At 47.6% G+C, this 23,171-nt stretch overlaps 5 protein-coding genes across 9 annotated transcripts; 3 read left to right on the forward strand and 2 right to left on the reverse strand.

Annotated features, from left to right (window-relative positions):
• Nucleotides 1-1,816: 1,816 nt before the first annotated feature.
• On the reverse strand, nt 1,817-6,097 carry LOC9637266 (endo-beta-1,6-galactanase). 4 transcript variants are annotated; one of them, XM_024677784.1, is made up of 8 exons: nt 4,064-4,246; nt 3,826-3,994; nt 3,531-3,636; nt 3,403-3,479; nt 3,028-3,350; nt 2,747-2,961; nt 2,498-2,692; nt 1,817-2,441 (listed from the first exon to the last, which is right to left on the reverse strand). In XM_024677784.1, the coding sequence occupies exons 3-8, from the start codon at nt 3,558-3,560 to the stop codon at nt 1,863-1,865; spliced, it is 1,419 nt and encodes a 472-aa protein (XP_024533552.1). In that variant the 5' UTR covers nt 3,561-3,636; nt 3,826-3,994; nt 4,064-4,246; the 3' UTR covers nt 1,817-1,862. The 4 variants fall into 4 exon arrangements, 2 of the variants coding, with proteins under 2 accessions (XP_024533552.1, XP_002972926.2); XM_002972880.2 differs by having other exon boundaries at nt 3,531-3,994; XR_002992715.1 differs by lacking the exons at nt 1,817-2,441; nt 2,498-2,692; nt 2,747-2,961; nt 3,028-3,350; nt 3,403-3,479 and adding an exon at nt 4,919-6,097 and having other exon boundaries at nt 3,603-3,636; nt 4,064-4,860.
• A 629-nt stretch (nt 6,098-6,726) lies between these two features.
• On the forward strand, nt 6,727-8,928 carry LOC9637268 (farnesyl pyrophosphate synthase). Of its 2 annotated transcripts, none has more exons than XM_024677845.1 (13): nt 6,727-6,776; nt 6,829-6,983; nt 7,039-7,063; nt 7,134-7,249; nt 7,307-7,393; nt 7,442-7,558; nt 7,615-7,703; nt 7,755-7,806; nt 7,863-7,961; nt 8,015-8,059; nt 8,192-8,353; nt 8,579-8,659; nt 8,713-8,928. In XM_024677845.1, exons 1-13 carry the CDS (start codon nt 6,764-6,766, stop codon nt 8,758-8,760), a joined length of 1,089 nt encoding a protein of 362 aa, XP_024533613.1. In that variant the 5' UTR covers nt 6,727-6,763; the 3' UTR covers nt 8,761-8,928. The 2 variants fall into 2 exon arrangements, with proteins under 2 accessions (XP_024533613.1, XP_002972713.1); XM_002972667.2 differs by having other exon boundaries at nt 6,728-6,776; nt 6,826-6,983.
• Nucleotides 8,929-12,210: 3,282 nt separating this feature from the next.
• Nucleotides 12,211-14,346, forward strand: LOC112347265 (pentatricopeptide repeat-containing protein At4g02750-like). Its single transcript, XM_024677896.1, has one exon. It carries the CDS (start codon nt 12,211-12,213, stop codon nt 14,344-14,346), a length of 2,136 nt encoding a protein of 711 aa, XP_024533664.1.
• Nucleotides 14,347-14,379: 33 nt separating this feature from the next.
• Nucleotides 14,380-16,083, forward strand: LOC9636517 (low-temperature-induced cysteine proteinase). Its single transcript, XM_024677834.1, has 5 exons — nt 14,380-14,843; nt 14,934-15,169; nt 15,227-15,367; nt 15,420-15,881; nt 15,945-16,083. The coding sequence occupies exons 1-5, from the start codon at nt 14,381-14,383 to the stop codon at nt 16,002-16,004; spliced, it is 1,362 nt and encodes a 453-aa protein (XP_024533602.1). The 5' UTR covers nt 14,380; the 3' UTR covers nt 16,005-16,083.
• Nucleotides 16,084-16,094: 11 nt separating this feature from the next.
• Nucleotides 16,095-18,078, reverse strand: LOC9636518 (2-isopropylmalate synthase A). Its single transcript, XM_002972882.2, has 9 exons — nt 17,445-18,078; nt 17,173-17,386; nt 17,022-17,102; nt 16,863-16,958; nt 16,653-16,739; nt 16,500-16,600; nt 16,411-16,444; nt 16,284-16,358; nt 16,095-16,225 (listed from the first exon to the last, which is right to left on the reverse strand). Exons 1-9 carry the CDS (start codon nt 18,062-18,064, stop codon nt 16,175-16,177), a joined length of 1,359 nt encoding a protein of 452 aa, XP_002972928.1. The 5' UTR covers nt 18,065-18,078; the 3' UTR covers nt 16,095-16,174.
• Nucleotides 18,079-23,171: the final 5,093 nt, after the last annotated feature.

Raw genomic sequence — 23,171 nt, forward strand, 5'->3', positions numbered from 1 at the left:
AAAAAAACAAAAAGGGGGGGGCAGACGGCAGGTCAGCTCTGATCCACTCTGAATACTAAATCAGGTGAGATCGGCAGTTGCTGTACTTGACGTTCAGTGTCCACAAGGTGCAGAGCAAGATCTACCTTTTCTTGATGAGGTTCGCGAGGCTCAAAAGATTGAAATGTGGATTCGAAGGCTTCGAGATGTATTTGAGAATCCTACATCACTTGCTGATGACTTGCCTTTCCGGCATTTACATTCTCAATATCGCTTTGAAGATGGCCTTCTTTATTTTGTGGGAACAAGTCCTAATGATCATTTACGGTTGGTGGTGCCTTCTGTCTTTGTTCCGCGGTTTCTCCATGCCTACAATGATTCTCCTGTTCTAGGTGGGCATATGGGACATCGTCGTGTGACCGAGAAGCTACATAGGTCTTTCTATTGGCTGGAGATGCGACATGATGTTATTCGGTATGTGTAGCTGCGTTTGGTGCTAAGCTCGTAATACTCCCCCTTGTGTTGTGAAATGACGGTTGGAATCAATTACAGTTTCCCGTCTGTTTGAGCTGGTGGCGTTTGATCTTATGGGACCTTTTCCACAGTCGACTGTTGGCAATGAGTATGTTATTATTGCTTCTGACTACTTGACTCGTTGGGTGGAAGTTGGTGCTTTTGCTAGCGCCTTTGTAACTGTTGTTGGATACTTCCTCCTCAATCGAGTGGTGTTCCAGCATTCTTGTCCAGAGCGGATTCTTTCGGATAATGGTCCTGCATTTATGGCTGAGGCATTTCATGTTTTGACGTCTCGGCTGGGGATACGCCACACTTTCACGAGTGCTTATCATCCACAATCAGACAATCTGGTAGAACGGCTCGTTCGAACATTCAAAGGGATGATTGCGAAGTATGTGAACTTTCAACATTCAGATTGGGATGGTTATTTGCCGTCTCTTCGGTATGCCTATGTCACATGGGTTGCAGAGTTCTATTGGTGCTTCACCATATAAACTTCTATATGGTCATAATCCAATATTACCAACAGAGCTAGGTTTACTTTCGCAATTGCCACGAGCTTGATGAGCATTCTTCCACTTGTCCGAGCAGAGTTTGCCGAACACTTAGGCCGCGTATAAGTGGGACAACAACGGCGCTACAACTCCCATCATCATCCATTTGTAGAGTACAAAGTGGATGATTTAGTGTTAGTCCGTTTTCCCTATCTTATGGTACGTGGTTTATCTAAAGGCTCCTTGCAAGTGGAAAAGATCGTATTGGGTGTTGCGGCAAGTTGGACCATAAGTTTATGAGGTTTGGCATGACGTCTAGCAAACCGATCCTCCGGAGATTATGCATGTGTAGCAGTTGAAACACTTCATACAAAAGGATCAAAAGCAATTAATACCATCTACAAATCCACCAATGCCTCCTCTTGACATTCCTCCAAATCCTGGCCCATCTACAAGAGAACTCTAACGGCCTTCCATTATTCCGAGAGGAGGGGATGATGTAAAGGCCAAGTGTATGCCGTATACTAATATTAGCATAGTGGGATTTTAGTAGCTGTCGAATTGGTTTCAATCTGGACCACTCACTCTTATATATAAGTTAGGGTTTTTGGGTTAGTTGATATACACATTTCTGGATTCCTTTTCCATATTCCAAGCACTCACAAGTAGATTTATAATGATGTCATATTATTTGGGATGATGTGGCATGTCTTACATGGCAAATTAAGATGTTATGCATACATAACAAAAATATTCTACTGCTGCCAATAATATGTGAGCAAGTTTTGCCGTTTTGTTATGTTTTGTCGAAACTTGCGAACTCAGAATTTTTATCAGAAAAAATGGGCTGAAATTTATTTCATGACAAAGGAATTAGAACACAACCAGTGTTGTGACAGACTTTGGTGGTATCCACACAACCACATTCGGAGACTCGACGGTGAAGGCCAAGCTTGGAAGCTGGACGAAGTCTTCACTGGCCGAGCTTCGAAACACCGAGGCCTGAAAGGCCTTGGACGCGATCCTGGGAACGCAACCAGTGCTGTAGCTCACATCCTTGCTTCTCGAGGACGTGTTCGTGACAACGAGCACTAGAGAGGTCCCAGATTCGTCCCTTGCGGCCACTAGACTGTCCGCAAACTTCTCCGTTGGCAACATCTCAAAGCCTGGCCTGATGAATCTAGAAAAGTGCTTGAGTACCTGGTACTGCTTGCGGATTTGTAGATCATGTTTTCCTTGGTACGTGAACAAGCACTGGATAAGACCCCATAAACTTCCTGGCACTTCGAGCGCTTGCCAGTAGCACCACGCCGATGGCTGGAGCTCGTTTATGTCCAGACTGATGTGCCTGGCTACTTGCACTGCCACCTCCCATTCGTTGCCATTCCAGTTCAAGGGCCCGTATTCCGACATCCAGAGTCTCTTTCCAATAGAGCTAACAGCCTGCCTTACCTGAAAAGCCGAAACACTTAGATCGCCCAACAAAAAAGAAGCGCTTCTTTCTCTACCTCTTTCCTCCTTGCAGTCTCTTCTCTCGTCACGAAGTTGATGTAAGTATGCACGTTTACTTGATCGATGGCCGAGACCAATGGCTCGTCCATCAAACGCAGCAGTTTTGGAGTGTTAAAGCTCCAGGCGTCAAAGACACTGAGCTTCGTGGACAGGCCCTTGTCGAGAAGAGCTCGTTTCACATCCAAAACGACCTGCGCAATTCTTTCTCCGTCTTGGTTCAGCTGGTTAATTAAGCGGAGATTTACCTGGCGCATGGACGAGAACCGAAAGTTACATCCCTCTTGCGCTGCTTTGCTGCGGTTGATATTCCACCATCCCTCGACTGGCTCGTTGAAAGGTGCGAGATAGTCGAAGTGCAAGTCGTGCTCATCTTGGTAGTACCTCACAACTTCAGTCAAGTAGTCCACAAAAGCGGTGTAATACTTGCCGTCCAGGTTATCCTGGCCCCAGTTGTGGTTCCCTGCGACACACCAAGATGGCTAGAAAAAAAGAAAGAGAAACGAAAAATGAAAAAATGTAAGATCACCTGTGACAGAACCACTCATGGTCATCCACCACGGTGGCGAATTCGAAAAGGCCTCAAAAATCTGAGCGCCTCGAGCTCGAGCTCCCAGCAGAACTGAGCGTTGCCTGGCATCAGCAGCCCAGACATATGGCCCTGACGGGCCACCCGGACGAAAGCCAGGCATATCAGCAAACGGCCTCAAGTTGGAATCACCACCAGTATACGCTCCGCCGCCAATGTTGTAGCGGACAATGGTGAATCCCAGGCCTTTCTCCGCATCAAACAGCAAATCCAATACGCGTTGCTGCTCCTTCTCAGGCAATCCTCCTACAAAATTTGCCCACCTGTTTTACTATTCAGTAAGAGCGACCAAAGAAGCAAGAAAAGTTAAGTTACCAGCACAGTGAAGTCCCCCAGCCTTCCCATTTGAACGATGGAGTGTTTGACGTATCTAAAACTATCATATACTCGTCCTGGACGAGTGTCACAACGCGTTAGAAACACAAAGATGAGAAAAAGCTTACCTTTTCTAGAAGCCCAGGCCAGACTTTCATCCAAGACGAAAGCGTCAGCTTGTGTTCTAGAACAAGCTCTGGAAGAGAAGCCGCCGCCAGGCCGGAAGTGATCGACCTGCGCCATTTCTCAAGGTGAAACGAAGACCGAAAGATGGAAGCTACAAAATTCGAGGTGGAGAGTCGTCGTGCCGCGCAGCAGCTAGCGCAGCCACAAGCGGCGGTGAAGCTGGTGCTACACTCGAGAGCCATAGCCAGACAGCCAACCGACCAGCCAGCCAGCAGCACTCCTCTCACTCTTGCCTACCTAAAGCTCTGTGATGACACTTGGCATCGATGCGTTGCATACCCATCTCTACCGTTCGATCTCGGACAACGATCGGAGAGAGATGAGAGCAATGCCGTGCCTGATAAGAGAAAGAAACTTTCAGTGCACCTCTCTCCGTGGTCTTATTTTTGAAACACGCCGAGAGAAGCTGCAAAACACAAAAGTAAATCACGCTCCCAAATCAAAGAAAAAGAGGGAAATCAAAATCAAAACGTACCGAAAATTCACAGAAGTGGTGCTACTGCCATCCTCAATAAAAGTCGCCTTCGGAAAATCTGCTACTCCACACCTCCTACTGTCGCGAAAACGCTCTACATCTGTACCAACGTCGGGGCGATAAGTATATATATGTTGTCTCTCCTGTCTGCTCTTCCAATCCAAAAATCCAAAACCGGTGAATCATATCACGTAGAATTCCAGACCTGCACCGTTCTTGTAAGCACCCTGGCAATCCGGGCACACGAAGATGGCGTCCGGCCTCCGGATGAAGTAGTCGGAGCTGCTCTCACACCCGGGCCTGTTGCACTCGAGGCACTTTGGGAGGCGAAGCCAGCAGTCGGAGCAAAGCAGCCGCAGGCAGAAGGTTTCCTCGTAGTCCGTGTCATCTATGCACATCCCGCAGTCTTCGCAGCGGGAGATGCAAAAGATACAGCCCCGGCACTGCGGAATCTTAAGTGCCTTCCAATCGCGGCACTTGTCCCTCGTGCAGTCGAACACGGCTCTCGGCTGCTTGCACCTCGGGCACGCCTCGACGTCGATAGCTCGCTCGTCTACGAAGCTCGTGGTGGCGTCGCCACACAAGTAGTAGTGTGGTTTCAGTGACTGCTGCTGCAGCTGCGACTCGTCGACACCAAGTAGCATTTGTAGCCGCTCAAGGTTGTCCTTTGTCACACCGGAGAGGCCACGGATCTTGATCTGCTTCACCCCCAGCCCCTGGGATCTTCCCCGCTCGAGAAACTCCACCATCCTGACGACAGCGTCCACGCTGATCCTGATGCAGCCAGGGAGAAGAATCTGGGAAAAAAGAAGTGTCAGCTAAGCTAGAAAACTCTGAAGAAAGTATGAGACTCACCCTCGAGAGCATGGGATTGGACGCCACCACTTGCTCGATAGCCTCGTCCGAGATCCTCAAACACTCGACGAGCATGAGACTCTGGAGCCGTCCCTGGCTCCTGGCCGCGAGCTTGAGCAGAGCCTCGTCCGTCAACTTTGTGTTGAGCGAGTGATCGATCTTGAGGTGCTGCCACAGCAGCACGTCGCAAGACACCGCGTCTTTCAGGGACCGGCAGACTTGCTCCACGGACAGGAGGTCCTTGAGCAGCAAGTATGGCAGGACGTAGAATAAACCTTCGTGCGGAGAAGTCGGCACGGAGCCTTCGAAAGGACCCTCCTTTCCAAAACCATCCGTGCTCCACAAAGACGAAGTCCCCTGGGTGAAGTACGATGGTCCTGTTGCCTCAGCCTCACCGATCTTCTTGTCAAAAAACCCAGCTTTATCCGCGTCCTCCTCGAGCATTCTCAGCTCCTGGCTGAAACCTTTGAATCCCAGGCCGGACATGGTGGCGTCCCAGTACCCACCACCCTGCTGGATCGCCTCCAGCTCTCGCTTGGCCTGTTCCTTCCTCGAGTCCACACAGCATGGCTTCTTACAGCTCCCGGTGATGGCCTCTTCCAGCTTCCGCCTCGCATTCTCCAAGAGGCACGAGAACATGTCGGATCGAAACACGGGATCCATGCTCTCGCACTCGCTGTTCTTGGCGGCGTTGGCAGCGAACAAAGTCTCCACGCACACCCTGGGAAAATCCAGTGACACCCAGATGGAATCGTCTGTGCTCTTCCACTGCCTCAGCTTGCCGGGCGATTCATCTTCGCCCACTGCCTGGTTCCCAAAATCCATCCAGTTATGCTCCTATCCTCTAGCGACTAAGATCTTCTCTCTCTCTCTTTTTAATCTTTTTCTCCTCTCAAAAAAAAAAAAAAAAGGAGATCTTCCTCTCTTCGAGCAGTCAAATTCTATCGCCCTCTCTCTTTTTCTTCTTTTTTCCTGCTAGCTACCGATTTCTAATCTAAACGACTGTGTGAGCTGCTGGACGGGATCTAGACGAACCTGCGAGGACGAAATCCTACCGAGGGATGTATTGACAGGAGGACCAGCGATTGCTGGGGCTTCGCGCTGGCCGAGAATGCGGCAGCACAGAGAGGATGTCGGTCGGATCGACGGACACGGAACTGCCAACGAACGTGCCCTCTGTGAACCCTAACCCTAGAAAAACGCTAGCCCAAACTGACAGAATAACCTCAAGCATCTTTGACAGAATATGCCTGTCTAGCAAGGCCAATCAGGGCCGTTGATTTTGTGGCATTGGATCGAGCGATTAGGGCAGGGAGGGAGGAAGGAGCGAATGGCGAGGTCGAACGGCGGGCTGAGCTGGTCCGAGCAGTGGGGCGGATCGCGCAGCAGTGATGGCGTCGGCGCTGGCGGCAATGCCGGCGGCGGGCAATTCGGATCGTCGGGGCCCAAGAAATCCTCCTCCAAGAGCGGCGGCGGGAAGAAGATCGAGGACGCCATGGCCAAGGCCAAGGTGGTAGCGTCGGCCGGGGCGGAGAAGGCGCGCGTCGCGGCTGGGATTGGGGCTTCCAAGGCCAAGATTGGAGCGCTCAAGGTGAAATCCGGGGCCGTGACAGGGTTTAAGTGGGTCAAGGAGCAGTACAGCAAGAGGACGACGAAGAAGTAAGCGCGAACGAGCGATCGATCGATCGATTTCCATGGCGAGAGAGTGCGAGGGCAGTGTAATTTTTGTGTAAGATTGGTAGCGCCGCGTCGAGTGTAGAAAGAAAAAAGAATACAAGAATATACCATCTTGGAGTAAAAGGATTTAACCTAAGGCTCGGAGGAAAATATTTCGAGAGCAGAGCTATGGCGACTGCCGGTAAGAGTGGATCCTACATTCGATCTGGGCGCTCACTCGATCCATCCAGCAGGTCCGCTGCTCAATGACATCAAGATCTCCGCCACGCCGGTGGCGGGATCGTTCAAGGCCAAGTTTATGGATGCTTATCACCGGCTCAAGAAGGAGCTCATCACCGATTCCGAGAGCTTTTCCCACACTTTCGAGTCGAGAGAATGGGTGTCCAAGGTGCTTGATCTCTTTTTCCCAATGCCAGACTCACATAGCCGTGTCTTTGTACCAGATGCTCGACTATAATGTTCCAGGAGGTTTGTTTTGGTCTCAAATCTCTCTTTGTTATTGGATTTGGAAGCGAATCTCTGGAGCTTTTGCTGGCAGGGAAGCTGAATCGGGGGCTCTCCGTGGTGGATAGCTTGGTGTTGCTCAGATCTGGCGAGGAGCTCAGCGAAGACGAGCTTTTCCTTGCGTTTGCTCTTGGATGGTGCATCGAATGGGTAGGCATTCTTGTTTAGAGACGTGTTAGAAACGAGTTTTAACATTTGCTTGCACAGCTCCAAGCGTATTTCCTGGTCTTAGATGATATCATGGATGATTCACACACGAGAAGGGGTCAGCCTTGTTGGTTTAGACAGCCAAAGGTAGCTCTTTTCAGTTCTCATCTTTGAATTCTTTTTCCTTCTGGACAGGTTGGCTTAATTGCTGCAAACGATGGCATTCTTCTCCGGAATCACATATCCCGTATTTTAACAAGGCATTTCCATGACAAGCCTTACTACCAGGATCTGCGAGAGCTATTTGATGAGGTATTATTATCTGTTCACTCTGGGAGGAATTCTAATTAGTTTTCTTTAAATGTCAGGTGGAGTATCAGACTGCCTGTGGACAGATGCTCGATCTTATTACAACTCCACCCGGCGAAGTCGATTTGTCCAAATACGTAATGGACACGTAAGAAATCTCATTTCTCAAACCTTTGTCTTGACTTTGTTTTCCATGCAGCTATTTAAGAATTGTAAAATACAAGACAGCATATTATTCTTTCTATCTTCCAGTAAGTATTGCAACCTTGTTCTATGACAGCTTGACTGTGTTTCTGGTGCTTCACAGGTTGCATGTGCTCTGTACATGTCTGGAGAAGATGATAAATCCAAATTTGAATCTGCTGAGAGAATCCTTGTGCAGATGGGAACTTACTTTCAAATACAGGTGTGCATACAACTTTGTTTTCCAATCCTTACTGACAGAAATTTGTTTACCAGGATGATTATTTAGATTGCTACGGCCATCCCGACGTTATTGGAAAAGTAAGTTCTCTTGCGATTTACCTTAGTTTTTGCAGGAGAAACCATTCCCCGGGGCATAGTGATTTGCGTTTTCCTTGGTGCTAAAGCTTTGGTCTCTTCTTTGGTCCTACTAATAATCCTTTGGATATTCAGGTTGGAACCGATATCGAGGATACCAAATGCTCGTGGCTTATTGTACAAGCGATAGCTCGTGCAATCCCCGAGCAGAAATCCCGACTTTACAATAACTATGGACGCAAAGATCCAGCGTGCGTCGCGGAGGTGAAGAAGGTGTACAATGAATTAAACCTCGAGGTAAGAACTTACTCTTCTTGCTGTTTTAGCATTCTTGTTCTTGAGTGCTTTTCTTGTGATGGATGCCAACTCTTGACAAGATTGTATTGGAATGCGACAGTGAATGCCCCTCGTTTGAGGCCTGGATAAGCTTCTTGGTCTCGTCCAGGCTAGAAACGGGGCTAGAGAAGAACTCTTTCGCTCTGTGACTGACCTCGAGTAAGCATTTTTCTCGTTGTGCTGCAGAAACTTTTCCTCGATTACGAAAGCGAGAGCTATGACAACTTCATGTCGATAATCGACGACGAGAAAAGCATTGAGCTACAGGTAACTTACATTGTACACTCCAATCCCTCTCATTCGTTTCGTTTCCATTGCAGCAAGTCTTGAAGCTCTTCCTTTCCAAAATCTACAAGCGTCAAAAATAAAATCGCCCAGACAGTGATGACAAAACCTTTTTTTCCAAAGCTTTTAATCCCAGCCGTTGGTTGTGTTCCACGAAAAGGGACGTGAACTCTATATATCTCTTGTTTTAGGGTTCTTGGTTAGGGTTGGCGATGTCTTCTCTTCAAATGGACGATGACAAATTCTCTAAATGCAAAGAAGCGATCCAAAGACTAATGGCGACGATCGAGAGCTTTGATGCCAATTGTGATTACGATTCGAATTCCGATATGTATGAAGATTATGCGCAGTTCCTCAAATCATCATCCAAGATTACAGAAGAGATTATCAAAGTAGACTCTCGTAGGTGGTCAAAAACTTGTTGAAAAAGTCAAACTGTAAATAAAGATAGTCAAATTGTGCCAAAGACTCATTCAATCTTGCAACACTCGCGAATCTCGATTCCACGCCACGATTCCTACCTTGCGATCTTGGGATCTGCCTACTTCCGCGCCAATCGCCTCCTCGACGCGGCCAAGATCTTCAATTCCATGCCCACCAGGCGCCTCGTTTCCTGGAACATCATGGTCTCGACGTGCTGGGCATCTAGATCGCGCGCGCGAGCTGTTTGACAAGATGCCGCTCCGCGATGTCATCGGCTGGAATTCGATGCTGGCGGCATTGGTCTGATTCGAAGGGATGCCCGGGAAGTGCCTCGTCTAGTGGAACTTTGATGCTCTCCCTCTATCCAAACTGCGATCTCGCCCAGGCCAAAACGATGATCGATGAGATGCCGCAGAGAAATGTGATATCGTGGACGATTGTGCTCGTCGCCCTTGCCAAGAGTGGATATATGCGAGAGGCAAAGGCAGTGTTTGCTTCCATACCTGTTCACGACCTCTTCGCTCTCAACGCGATGCTCGAAGCATATGCCCAAAATGGGCATTTTTGCACTAGGCGCTGAAGCTATGTTTCCAGTTTGAGGGACGTGAACACGATTCAGCGTTGGCATGAAATGGTGAGCTGGAAAACGCCACGTTGGTTTCTAGCGCCATGCCGGAGAGGGATTTTCTGTCGTGGACGTCCATGCTGGTCGCAGCACGGGCATTTGGAGGAAGCAAAGCAAATGTTTGATGGCCAATGCAAGGAATTATGGCAAGGGTATAGGCCCCTGAGCGTGGATCCTACTGACTTGGCATCTTGTGAATATTCCAGAATTGAAGATCCATGATGAAGATCATGAAGCATGACATTTTTTCCCACTATGTGTTCTCGGAAACACATGCCAGCCAACCATTTTTTAATGGTTGCAAAATCCATGTGGCTATTCATGCCATTTTGAGTTGGTTTCATCATTAAAAACATGTACATTTAACCATCGTGAAATGAGGGGTGATGATCACAATCGACAATCTTCCATGGATTCCATCATGAAAATGGAGCTTAGACCATGGGCAAGCAGGCATTGGATTTTGTTTCTCATGGTGTTGGTTCATATTTACGGTGTGTTGGACTTGCAAAAACTCAAAGTATTGGTGAATGGTTCAGAGAGGCACGGCAAAGTGCTAGGGTTTGTGGCATGACGGCACCGATCTTCGGGGGAGATTATTCTTTCTCCCCAACATAGCCTTTCATAGGGTCTTGTGACATCACACCAGCTCCAGCTCGCAATGGAGTGCTTGAGAAAGTACATATTAGAGGCAGGATGGACCTGGATGGGTGGGATGGCAAAGATTCGCAAGGTCTCTGGAGGACTTCAGGTCTAAGTTCTCAACAAAAGGCATGAACAATTTCTCGCTTAAACACTGCAACCATCTTGCCATTGCATTTGAATGCTAGGAAGAAAATAAAATCAAAACAAATTATAGTCACAGTTATACATCTTTATTATGTACTTTACACGAAAAATATTTAATGATGTTTTTATTAACATTTATTAAAGTTTCAATAATAAATATTTTTTATAAATTTAAAAAGTTTTATCTTTAAGTTCTTTTGAACTTGGATGAACTATATGTTTTGCAAATAAAATTATAGTGATGATAAATTCAATGTAATAAATTTTAAAAGTATTTGCTATAAAACTAATTAAGAAATGCTAGAAATATTTCTAATGAAAGCTATAATCCTCTAAATTTATATCTTATTTATTATGTTAAAAATAAGAACGATCTGGTAATTTTTAATTTTAATTTTTTAAAATCTAACTTATTATTGATTAGTATTATTATAAAATAACAATTAAAACCATTTGTCATTCACTTAGCAGGTCACTTAGTAGGTACTGTTGCATTATATTTTTTTATTATCTAAGTTATAAGTAATAGTGACTCTATAGAAGGAAGAGAGTACAATAATCACATTTGACTTTGAAAAGTGTAATATAGATGAATTTTACATAAGAGGTATAATATCACATGAAAATTCAGGAGCTGATGCTGAATGTTGGGTTGATGTATTAAATTTATCAACTGGGTTTGTAACACGATTTAATTTAGCATATTTAAACCCAGCGGTCTCATGCTACTTGGGGCACTTGTAAACAGTATATAAATGAATGAATGAATATAGAAACCTGGATAGAGAAGGATAATTTAGTGCATGTGGAAAATAAATGTAACATCTAGTAATAAATAATTTGCTACATTTAGTAGCAACATTTAGTTTGCTTTATTACAATGTTTATATATCTTGTTCTAGTGCTAGAAATGAAACAAGCAAAAGGAGTGCTGAATTTTTTTATAAGAAAAAATATTAAGCTGGAGATATAGTGTTTTTCTATAACCCATAACATCTTGCAAGATACTGCCAGCAACCTCTGTAATCAGATGTTTTTTGTTTTAAGTAGAAATTTAAGATCAATCTCGCTAGGCTTAGACCTTAACAAAGCTATTAAGCTCTATCAATTTGTTAAAAACTCATCAAAGACGGAGTTTACAATGTACAGGAAGTCTTAAAAAGCAGAAATTCTCCTTGATAGTTAGCAAGATTCCCTTCATGGGGATCCTCTAGTTGAGATGGCAAAATTACTGATTCTTGCTGATTGGGCATTCCATTCTCGAGTGTTTTCCTTGTGATGGATAACAAGATTGTATTCAAATGCGACAGTGAATGCCCCTCATTTGAGCTTCTTGGTCTCGTCCAGGCTAGAAATGGGGCTACAAAAAATTATTTTTTCTTTGTGCTGCAGAAACTTTTCCTCGATTGTGAGCTATGAGTTATGACTCTTCATATCGACAATTCGTGAAGAAAAAACATTGATAAACTCTAATCTCTCTCTCTCGTTTCAATCGCAGCAAGTCTTGAAGCTCATCCTTTCCAAAATTTACAAGCGTCATAAATAAAATCACCCCAATTAACAGACAGTGATGATTTCTCTCAAATCTTCTATTAGGGTTCTTGGGTAGTCAACAAGGTTTTGACCACCTACGAGAGTAAGAACGAAAGCTCTCGATAGGAACGCTTTCAAATCCAATCTAGATCATGGTGAGAGTATGGAAAGGAAAGAGTGCCTTGGACTCATTCAATCTTGCAACACACTCCCACGCGCGCTGGAGCTGCGCTCGCGAATCTCGATTCCACGCCACGATTCCTTTCTCGCCAACAAGCTGATCGAGATGTTTGGGCGATGCGGGAGTGTGGATCACGCCCACGAGATCTTCGCAGGGATGGGCGCCGCCAGGGACGATTTCTCCTGGGATCTCATGCTCACTGCCTACTTCCACGCGAATCGCCTCCTCGACGCGGCCAAGATCTTCGATTCCATGCCCACCAGGCGCCTCGTCTCCTGGAACATCATGGTCTCTGCCTATGCCCGTGCTGGGCATCTAGATCGTGCGCGCGATCTCTTTGAGAAGATGCCACTCCGCGATGTCATCTGCTGGAATTCGATGCTGGCGGCATTCGTCCGGGCCGGGAGCGTGGAGGATGCGAAGGAGCTCTTTGATCGGATGCCCGGGAAGTGGCTAGTGTCATGGAACTTGATGCTCTCGCTCTACGCAAACTGCGATCTCGCCCAGGCCAAAGCGATGATCGATGAAATGCCGCAGCGGAATGTGATTACCTGGACGATTGTGCTCGTCGCCTTTGCCAAGAGTGGAGATTTGCGAGAGGCCAAGGCAGTGTTTGATTCCATGCCTGTTCACGACCTCTTTGCTCTCAACGCAATGCTCGAAGCATATGCCCGAAACGGGCATTTGCACGAAGCGATGAGACTATTTTCCCAGTTTCAAGAGAGGGACTTGGTGACATGGAACACGATCCTTGCAGCGTTGGCACGAAATGGTGAGCTGGAAATTGCCACGTCTGTTTTTAGCGCCATGCCGGAGAGGGATTTGCTGTCGTGGACGTCCATGCTGGTCGTGTATGCCCAGCACGGGCATTTGGAGGAGGCAAAACAAATGTTTGATGGCATGCCTGAGACGGACATGGTGACGTGTACTGCCATGTTGGACGTGTATGCGAGGCATGGAGATGCCAGGGAGGCAAGAAAAGTCTTCGATGACATGCCACAAAGGGATATGGTGTCTTGGACAGCGATGCTGACTGTATATGCCCAGGCGGGGGACTTGCTGGCAACGAAGAAGTTGTATGACGAGATGCCACGTCAGGATTACGTGTCGTGGACTTCCATGCTTGGAGCGTACACGAGGCATGGCAGCGTAGAAGAGGCTAAGGGCATGCGTGCTGATGTGGCACAGGACGACTTGATTCTCGGCACAGCAATGCTGACTGGATATGCCCAGCAAGGGCATATTCTAGAAGCAAAGCGAATGTTTGATTCTATGCCTAGGAGGGACGTGGTATCCATAAACGCGATGCTATCGACTTATGTGCAGGGTGGCTGCTTAGAAGAGGCACGGGCATTGTTCGATTCGATGCCAGAGAGGAATCTTATTACCTGGAATGCCATGATCCATGGATATACTCTAAGAGGGCATTTCCAAGATGCTATTTTCTTGTCATGTAAGATTCCTGAGCACTCACTTGTCTCGCGGACTTTGGTGCTCTCGGCATATGCCCAGAATGGGAATCTGACTGTAGCAGAAAAACTCTTCAATTCTATGCCAGAGAGGGACACAATATCTTGGAATGTGATGCTTGCGGCGTATACACAAAACGCGCAAATCACCGAGGCCTCTCAACTCTTTGAAGCAATGGCGTTAATACACAACCCGGACGAGATCACACTCATCTGGGTGTTGATCTCGTCCAGCCATTACGGCAAAGCTTTCGCTGCTAGGACAAATTTCCGATCCATGATCAGCGATTTCCAAATGAAACCCACAAAGCTCCACTACTGCTGCATGGTCGACGTCCTCGGCCGTGCAGGGTATCTAAGAGACGCCAGTGATCTCATCGCAAAGATGCCTGTTCTTCCCGATTCCTTGGAATGGACGAGCTTGCTGGGAGCTTGCTTGAGTCACAACGATCTAGAATTGGGAGAGGTCGCCGCGAAGAAGGTGGCGGGTTTTAATCCCGGGGCTGTGACGCCATACGTGCTCTTGGCAAGCATGTATAGGAGCCGGGGCCACATCCGCCGTCCATTCCCAACGGGCGGATGCGGTGGCAATCTCGCCGTCCAAACGAACGGCTGGGATGCGTCTTTTTCCCACCGACAGGGTATTTAAGTTAGGGTCGACCTGAGGTTTCTTCTTGTAGTGAATGGCCGTTTCTTGGAGGATGGGGCCAGGGCGGGCAATGGCGGCCGCCTTGATCCTTTTGATTGGAGCTATGTGCGCGGCGGCGATGGCTGGATCGTCCGACAGCGATCTCTCTGGTGAGTATGCGAGTTGGTGCGCGAAATTTGGGAAGGAGTGCGCGTCAAGCAACTCCCTCGGCGATCGCCGCTTTGAGACCTTCAAGGAGAACTTCAGGTACATCGAGGAGCACAATCGCGCGGGCAAGCACTCGTATCGTCTGGGGCTCAACCAGTTCTCGGATCTCACGAGTGAAGAGTTTCGGCAGCGATTCCTGGGCTTGCGGCCGGATTTAATCGACTCGCCGGTGTTGAAGATGCCACGGGACAGCGATATCGAGGAAGGATTCCAGAATGTGGATCTCCCTGCTAGCGTGGATTGGAGGAAACATGGCGCGGTCACGGCACCCAAAGATCAAGGCTCGTGTGGTACGCAACCCTTTTTCTTCCCTTTTGGAATTCCTTTCCTTTTGATGCTTTGGTTTTGATCGTGACTGGTTTGATTGTTTCTTGTTTCAGGGGGATGCTGGGCTTTCGCCACGACTGGTGCTATAGAAGGAATCAACCAGATTGTCACGGGCCAGCTTATGAGCTTATCCGAGCAAGAGTTGATCGACTGTGACAAGAAGGCTGATAAAGGATGCGATGGAGGTCTGATGGAGAACGCATATCAGTTCATCGTGGAGAACGGTGGACTTGATACCGAGACGGACTATCCATACCATGCCTCTGAGAGCCACTGTAACATGAAGAAGGTAAGCTTTTCCTCCTTCGACCTCTTCCTACTTGATTGTTTTGCTTCTCGGGTGTAGTTGAATTCCCGCGTGGTGGCCATTGATGGTTACGAAGCTATACCGGATGGTGACGAGCAGGCTCTCTTGCGTGCTGTGGCCAAGCAGCCCGTGAGCGTGGCGATTGAAGGCGCTAGTAAAGACTTCCAGCACTATGCCTCGGTAAGTTTCCAAAGTTCGTCAAGTTCTAGAAAGTGCTAACCTTCTTTCGCAGGGAGTGTTCACTGGCCATTGTGGTGAAGAGATCAACCACGGAGTCCTGATCGTTGGCTATGGCACCGAGGACGGCCTCGACTACTGGATCGTCAAGAACTCGTGGGCCGCCACCTGGGGAGACGGCGGCTTCGTAAAGATGCAGCGGAACACTGGCAAGCGCGGAGGCTTGTGCAGCATCAACACGCTGGCCTCGTATCCGGTAAAGTCTGGTGGCAATCCTCCACAGCCGGAACCTCGGCCACCATCGCCGGAGCCACCATCGCCAGCTCCCGAGCAGCAGTGCGACAAGTTCAACAAGTGTCCCTCGGGCACCACTTGCTGCTGCCGCTTTCCAATCGGTCCAAAGTGCTTGCTCTGGGGATGTTGCGGCGTCGAGTCTGCCGTGTGCTGCCCGGATCATCAGCACTGCTGCCCCCACGACTATCCGGTTTGTCACCCAAAGGACGGGCTTTGCTTGAAGGTACTAGCTATGCTTTTTCTCTTTCTCTTTTCCTGGGTTCTAACAACACAGGATCTCGTCCAGAGTTCTAGCGACGTGCGTGGAGTGAAGCTAACGAAAAGCACACTGCCCATCTGGAGCTGATGACAATGGATTGACTATGTACATATTTTTCTACTGTGTACAGAGCTTATTTAAATTTAATATTATTGTTATCTATCAATTAGTAGGTAGTTAAAGCGGTTAAGCAAGTGCTTATAAAGTATCATCCTTCAAACAAAAATCATAGTCACAACTTGTTGTATGTCCGACGCTTAAAGTTTTTCACCCACCACCAGTGCTGTTAAGTCTGTGTCTGTGACAATCTACCATGAAACAACTGAATAAGATCTGGAAACCAAGCCAAGATAGTAGAAGTGTCACCTTCTTCTCGTGGGCCACTGCCTTGAACCTCATGAAAACTTCGCCTAACGCTTCCGTGTCGAGATTATATCCCAGCTGAAACAATTCCAAAACCATCTACTTTGTGATCCGAAAGAGACATCAGTACCTTTGTCAAACGTGCACTGAGGGCGTGCTTGCCGCTACAACACGAAAGAAGAAGAAGATGACAATGTATAAGATTCTAGAAACACAAACCTGTGCTTCCCGAGGACTATGTGTTCGGCGTGTGTTTGAACGAGCCCGATATCGCTTGGTGATAAAATCTCGTAAGTTGCCCGGTTCTTGAGAATACCATCCTGACCAAAACAATTTCCACGTAAAAACTAAAAAGGTTTCGAGATGACATACTTGGTGAACTCCACTTTCATGAACAAAAGCGTTGGCTCCAACGATGGCTTTGTTTGGCTGGACGAGCATTCCAGTGTAGTCTTCGACCTGGAGCATGGAAACCAGGCCACAGTGAGTTTCTTCCAAGAAACTTGGAGAGATCTTCATCAACTTTTAGACGCCACAAGTTCCTTCCAAGAAACTTGGAGAGAACTTGTCAAGCTCTCTTACCGCTTGACTTGTTGGATATATGTGCTTGGTTTCAATCCCCGTGTAAAGACCTTGCAAGAGTGGATCTCTACTGCGGCACTTCATCGCCATCACCACCTAAATCGATCACGAGTGTCGACCGACCAAATCAATCAAAGTCTAAGAGTTCCCCACGCATACCTCCTCGAGTGACGCGTTTCCAGCTCGCTCTCCAATGCCATTCATGGAAACTTCTAGCTGGCGAGCTCCCGCAAGCGCTGCCTTTAATTCGATCCAAAACCCAAAGGAGTCTCAAACAAAACGTGGGAAACTCCGGAAAAATGGTTTTTACCGCAAGCGTGTTGGACGTGGCGAGGCCAAGATCATTGTGGCAATGACAGGAAATGGTTACTCCCTCGATTCCCTGGGTCCCCTGTTTCACCCGATTGACGAGGCTGGCGATCTCGGATGGAAACAAGTACCCAACAGTGTCTCCAATCCCAACGGAGGTAGCTCCGGCCTCGATCACGGCCTCGAAAATCTCGCACAGAAACTCTGGATCGGATCTGTGGAGGAAAGGATTGCAATTCGATGTGATCGAAAGAGCATTTGAATGGAATTTACCTCCCAGAATCCTCGGCACCGAACTGGATGTCGTGGCAGCCCAGGGATTTGGCGTAGGCCACCATCTCCGCGGCAGTGGCGAGAACTTGCGAGGGCGATTTGTTGAGCTTGTGCTTCATGTGGATGTCGCTGGTGGAAATGAAGGCCAGGATTCGCGGCTTGTGGGCGTATCGGATGGCCCTCCAAGCAGCATCAATGTCGGATTTGACACAGCGCGCGAGTCCGCAAATCACTGGCACGTGTTGTTCTTCGCCTTGACCTTCTTCGTCTCGACCACGATGCAGATCTTCGCCTTGTTTGTAGCTCCCGACCTGGCGAGCGATGAGCTCCACTGCCCGCGACTCCTGGGGCGATGTCGCGGGGAATCCCGCGTCGATCACGTCCACTCGCAGCCTGGCCAGGCGCTTGGCGATGTCGAGCTTCTGCTGGATGGAGAAGCACACTCCCGGAGATTGCTCGCCATCTCTCAGGGTGGTGTCGAGGATCTGGACATAGTTTTGCGGCAGAGATTGTTGCTCGCGAGTCGAGTGTGCGCGGCCATTTGCGGAGCTCCTGATTAGAGGCTGGATCCCAGCTCTCCTCGACTGCCCAAGACTTGGTGCCGTGCCGCCAAGCATCATCGTGAATCTTCTCAAGGAATGTAAATACCTAAAGTAAAAGCACGTCATGACAAACAATTTCCTGCTTTTTAAAGAGCGAGGTGACGTAGACGAGATAAATATTTCTTAGTTAAATGGTCTTCCCCTCTTATTTCTTCTCATGTTTCTGTTGCATGAGCAGCCATTTTGTGTGCTTCTTCATTTTAGATGCTTTTGTGGTTTGTGGCTGTCCGAGTCTGTGCACCACCCATTCTGGCCTCCCTCAGCCCAACTGAGAAGAGCCAATTGACCTTCGACGCGGAAGCTCTTCACTGGTCACGATCCTAGGCCCTCTTCTTTCGTTGCCAGGTCGTGTCATGGTATTAGTTGTTGCAATGACGGGACTGCATTCTAGGAGGATTCTAGGAGGATTCTAGGAGGATTCTAGGAGCGAGCCATGGCTCCCAGGCGCTTGTTGTTGAGCACGGTGTCATGGGTTTTAGACATCATGGGGACTGAGCGCTTGTAGTTGTCTTCGGCAGTTGCCGGTTGCGCCTGTGAAGCCTTATCTTTTCCTCTTGCCCCGTTTCTAGCAAGACTTCTTCTCTAAAAGCCCATCAACGGTGCAATGCCCTCTGAGCTCGTACTGTGTTCCTAGCAAAGGGTGTGGCCTTGAAACTGCTGCCAGACAGTCTTAGCAAGCGAGTGGCAATGATCCACTTCAACAAATTTCATGCAAAAGTTTCCCAGATCGAATTGTGGTATTGTCCTTGAGAATTTAGGCTTCAAATTTCAAATTTAAGAATTCAGAATTACATTACAAAAGTTTTTCTACAATGCACCCAGGTTGGACAGCTCTACTGTGTTGGAAATTCTTGCAGTCCCCTCCTCATAAACGCTCTGATTCGATAAAGCTTCAATCTGTCGTTGTTGTGGCTTTACAAGGGACAGGGACAGAGAGAGAGAGACAACACACCTACGCACGCACAGTTAGAGAGAGAGTTAGAGAGAGAGAGAGAGATATTTTTAGGTCACCGTGGCACCAGTCTGGGGCGATGTTAGCGAGGATTTGTTGGCGTCGCTCAAGCATTGAAGGAAGGCTGCTCCCTGTCGACTCTATGGAGAGGAATCCCGCAAGCAAGGACGTGGTAGATTCTGGAAGGTATAGTTGCAGTCGTGTGTAGCCTGGGCAGCGAAAGATGGCATGTTCCACGTCCTCGATCTCCCTTTCACAGACTGGGCATCCCCAATCTCCCCAGGGGGTGGGGGACCGTCACCATGCTCCGATCACGCTATGGAGATTGTGCACTCTAGTCGGTATCTCGATAGCGTTTGCAGAGCGCATTTCCCGAGTGGGTTGTAGACTGAAGGCCCGATTGTTCGAGTGATGTTTACGTTGGTGAGATAGTATTGGAATTTTGTCTTGCAATCTGCACCATGAAGCCAGCCTGTAAATGCTAGGCTGATCCAGCTATCAAGGACAGTGGTAACTAGTTGCAGCATCCAGGTCGACTTTAAGTTTCTTTGTCCATCGCCTAGAGTCTTACCACCAGCCTGTGTTATGACTGTCTGCAAGTATGCATAGCAGTCCATATGGGAATCGGTTACAGAGACTCCATCATCAAGAAGTGGCGGTTGATGGCCTCGATGTCCGCTCACCCTTTGTCTGGTTGTCCTGGTGCCCATGACACCCATGTAAGCACGAAATTGCCCAAACCCAATGGCGGTAGCTCTGCAGCCTCGAAAATCTCGCACAAAACCTCTGGATTGGACATGTGGAGGAAAGGATTGCAATTCGATGTGATCCAAAGAGCATTGGAATGTCATGGCAGCCCAAGGATTTGGCACAGCGGTAGTGAGAACTTGCGAGGGTGTTTTGTTGAGCTTGTGTTTTATATGGATGTCCCCATTCATGGCTTGTCAGATGGCTCTCCAAGCAGTATCAATGTTGGATTTGACACAACGCGCAAGTCTGCAAATCACCTCCACTTCACCTTGGCCTTCTTCGTCTCGACCACGATGAGCTCCACTGCCCACGACTCCTGGGGCGATGTCTCGAGGAATCCTGCATCGTGATTCACGTCCACTCGCAGCTTGGCCAGGTGCTTGGCACTGTCGAGCTTCTGCTGGATGGAGAAGCACACTCCCAAAGATTGTTCGCTGTCTCTAAGGGTGGTGCTGAGGAGCTGGACATAGTTTATGGGAAAGATTGGTGCCATGCCGCCAAGCATCATAAATCTTCTTAAGAAATGGAGTAGATGTCATGCTTTTTGAAGGGCAAGGCTTGTTGAGCCCAGAAGAAGGCGAAGAAGATACGACAGAAGGCGACAGTAAGCAGGCTCTGCTTCACTGGCTTTACGGCGGCAGCTGCGCGGCTTGCAAAGCTACGAGTTATTCTGCAAACGTCGAAGCTCTGGCGTCCGTCAAGAAAGCCCACCTTGACGGTTACCACGGATGGGCTCTCGGTGCATCGTGCGACGCAGATACGGGATGTGCGACGTCTGCCACATCAGCGACGAGGGTACCTGCCGGTGAGCCGTCTCCCCGGGCTCCAGGTTCCTTGTTGTCCCCAACGGAAGAAGCATGCAAGCTTCTTCGTGCAAGCCCTTGTTCTGCAGACCGGGATGTTTTCATCTTCCAGCAGCCGCTGATCCGAGTGATCACCCACACAAAAGGCCTGCCAATGACAAGTTTGATTTCGAGCAGCAGATCAAACCGTGGATGAAGCGAGCAGTCACAAGGATGATTCAGCCTCTGCGGGTGACCAAGGACGCGTACCAAGCGGTGACAAGTACAGCGAATTGCAAGACAGGCCCCATATGTCTGCCGTTTTTAGGGGGATCAAATCCATCATGCCAGCGAGTGAACAAGTAAGGAAAACTTCTTTCCTTTGTTATTGTACTGAACTAGCGTTAGATTGCTGCCCGAGAGTCTTCCACTAAGTACAAAGTTCCTTCCAAGAAACTTGGAGAGAACTTGTCAAGCTCTCTTACCGCTTGACTTGTTGGATATATGTGCTTGGTGTCAACCCCGTGTAAAGACCTTTCATGAGTGGATCTCTACTGCAGCACTTCACCGCCATCACCACCTAGATCGCTCACGAGTGTCGACCAACCAATCAAAGTCTAACAGTTCTTCACAAATACCTCCTCGAGTGACGTGTTCCCAGCTCACTCTCCAATGCCATTCATGGAGACTTCTAGCCCCGCAAGCGCTGCCGCGAGCGTGTTTGACGTGGTGAGGCCAAGATCATTGTGGCAATGACAGGAAATGGTTACTCCCTTGATTCCCCGGTCCCCTGTTTCACCCGATTGACGAGGCTGGCGATCTCGGATGGAAACAAGTAACCAACAGTGTCTCCAATCCCAATGGTGGTAGCTCCGGCCTCGATTACGGCCTCGAAAATCTCGCACAGAAACTCTGGATCGGATCTGTGGAGGAAAGGATTGCAATTCGATGTGATCGAAAGAGCATTTGAATGGAATTTATCTCCCAGAATCCTCAGCACCGAACTGGATGTCGTGGCAGCCCAGGGATTTGGCATAGGCCACCATCTCCGCGGCAGTGGCGAGAACTTGCGAGGGCGATTTGTTGAGCTTGTGCTTCATGTGGATGTCGCTGGTGGAAATGAAGGCCAGGATTCGCGGCTTGTGGGCGTATCGGATGGCTCTCCAAGCAGCATCAATGTCAGATTTGACACAGCGCGCGAGTCCGCAAATCACTGGCACGTGTTGTTCTTCCTCGTCTGGACCACGATGCAGCAGATCTTCGCCTTGTTTGTAGCTCCCGACCTGGCGAGCGATGAGCTCCACTGCCCGCGACTCCTGAGGCGATGTCGAGCTTGTGCTGGATGGAGAAGCACACTCCCGGAGATCTCTCAGGGTGGTGTCGAGGATCTGGACATAGTTTTGCGGGAGAGATTGTTGCTCGCGAGTCGAGTGTGCGCGGCTGTAAATCTGGCTATTTGCAACTGTGGAGCTTCTCCTCGACTGCCTAAGACTTGGTGCCATGCCGCCAAGCATCATCGTGAATCTTCTCAAGGAATGGAAACGGATAAAACTAGTAAATACCTAAAGTAAAAGAATGTCATGACAACACAGGCAAAAAAACACCTTGGTTTATTGAGTGGGTAGAAATTACACCTTTTGCAAGTGATGAATCACATAAATTCTCACAACCACACTATTGTAAAGCCTATGATAAAAGTAGATTATTGTATAGTAAATTATATGTAATATTTCAAATCCTTTAAAAATAAATTGCAATTTATCTTAATTCAAATTTTTCATTTTATATTTCATATATTTATTTCCTTAAACATATAATATGCATTCTAATAAAAAAATTTATTTTTAAAATTAAGAAAACATTATGAGTAAGATTTTAAAATATTGATATTATTATACTGTATGAGGTCCAGAGCCATATACTCACAACCCCAAAAAATATAAATATAAATCTTTAAATATAGTTAATATTTACATTTTATATATACTCTTTTTACTTACTTATGTAATTTACATTTTTTCTTTTTCTTTTTAAATTTTTTTAAATTTGTTTTATTAATTTTTATTAAAGTTTCAATAGTAAATAACCTCTAAATGTATGATCTTGACATGATCACAAGTTTGTTAGTAGTCACATTTGAATTGTCCTTACACCTTCATATTACCTATGAGTTGCACTTGCTCAGCTCCAAAAACAGTTCATAGTCAAAAGTTGAGTGCTACTGTTAAATCCAATCAAATAACATAGCTAGTGGTGTCCAAGTTTACTTCTTGAGTCATCCAAATTGTTGGTTGCAGCGAAAATGTCTTCATTGTCACCATCATCTCGACGTTGACTTTTAAAATGTGCTGCCATACCACATAGAGGGGAATGTTTTGCTGACTCATGGATTTTCCAGCATTGTTGAGAACATTCATATAGTTAGTGGTGGTAGAACCCCAGAAAGGTTTGGATGCTGTTTTCTTTTGGCTCTTGTTTCCTTTTTGTGGCCACAGGGAAGTGGATTGCAAACAGGTCTATTGGACGATAGGTTTCTTGCTTGTTTGAGCCACCATTTTTTATGGATCTCATTTTGGGAGGTGTTTAATTTTATTTAACGTTTTTGTTAATGTCCAAAAAATTATGCATTGCTGACGTAGTT

The sequence above is a fragment of the Selaginella moellendorffii genome, unplaced genomic scaffold (genome assembly GCF_000143415.4).
Source record: "Selaginella moellendorffii unplaced genomic scaffold, v1.0 SELMOscaffold_20, whole genome shotgun sequence".
NCBI classification, from domain to species: domain Eukaryota; kingdom Viridiplantae; phylum Streptophyta; class Lycopodiopsida; order Selaginellales; family Selaginellaceae; genus Selaginella; species Selaginella moellendorffii.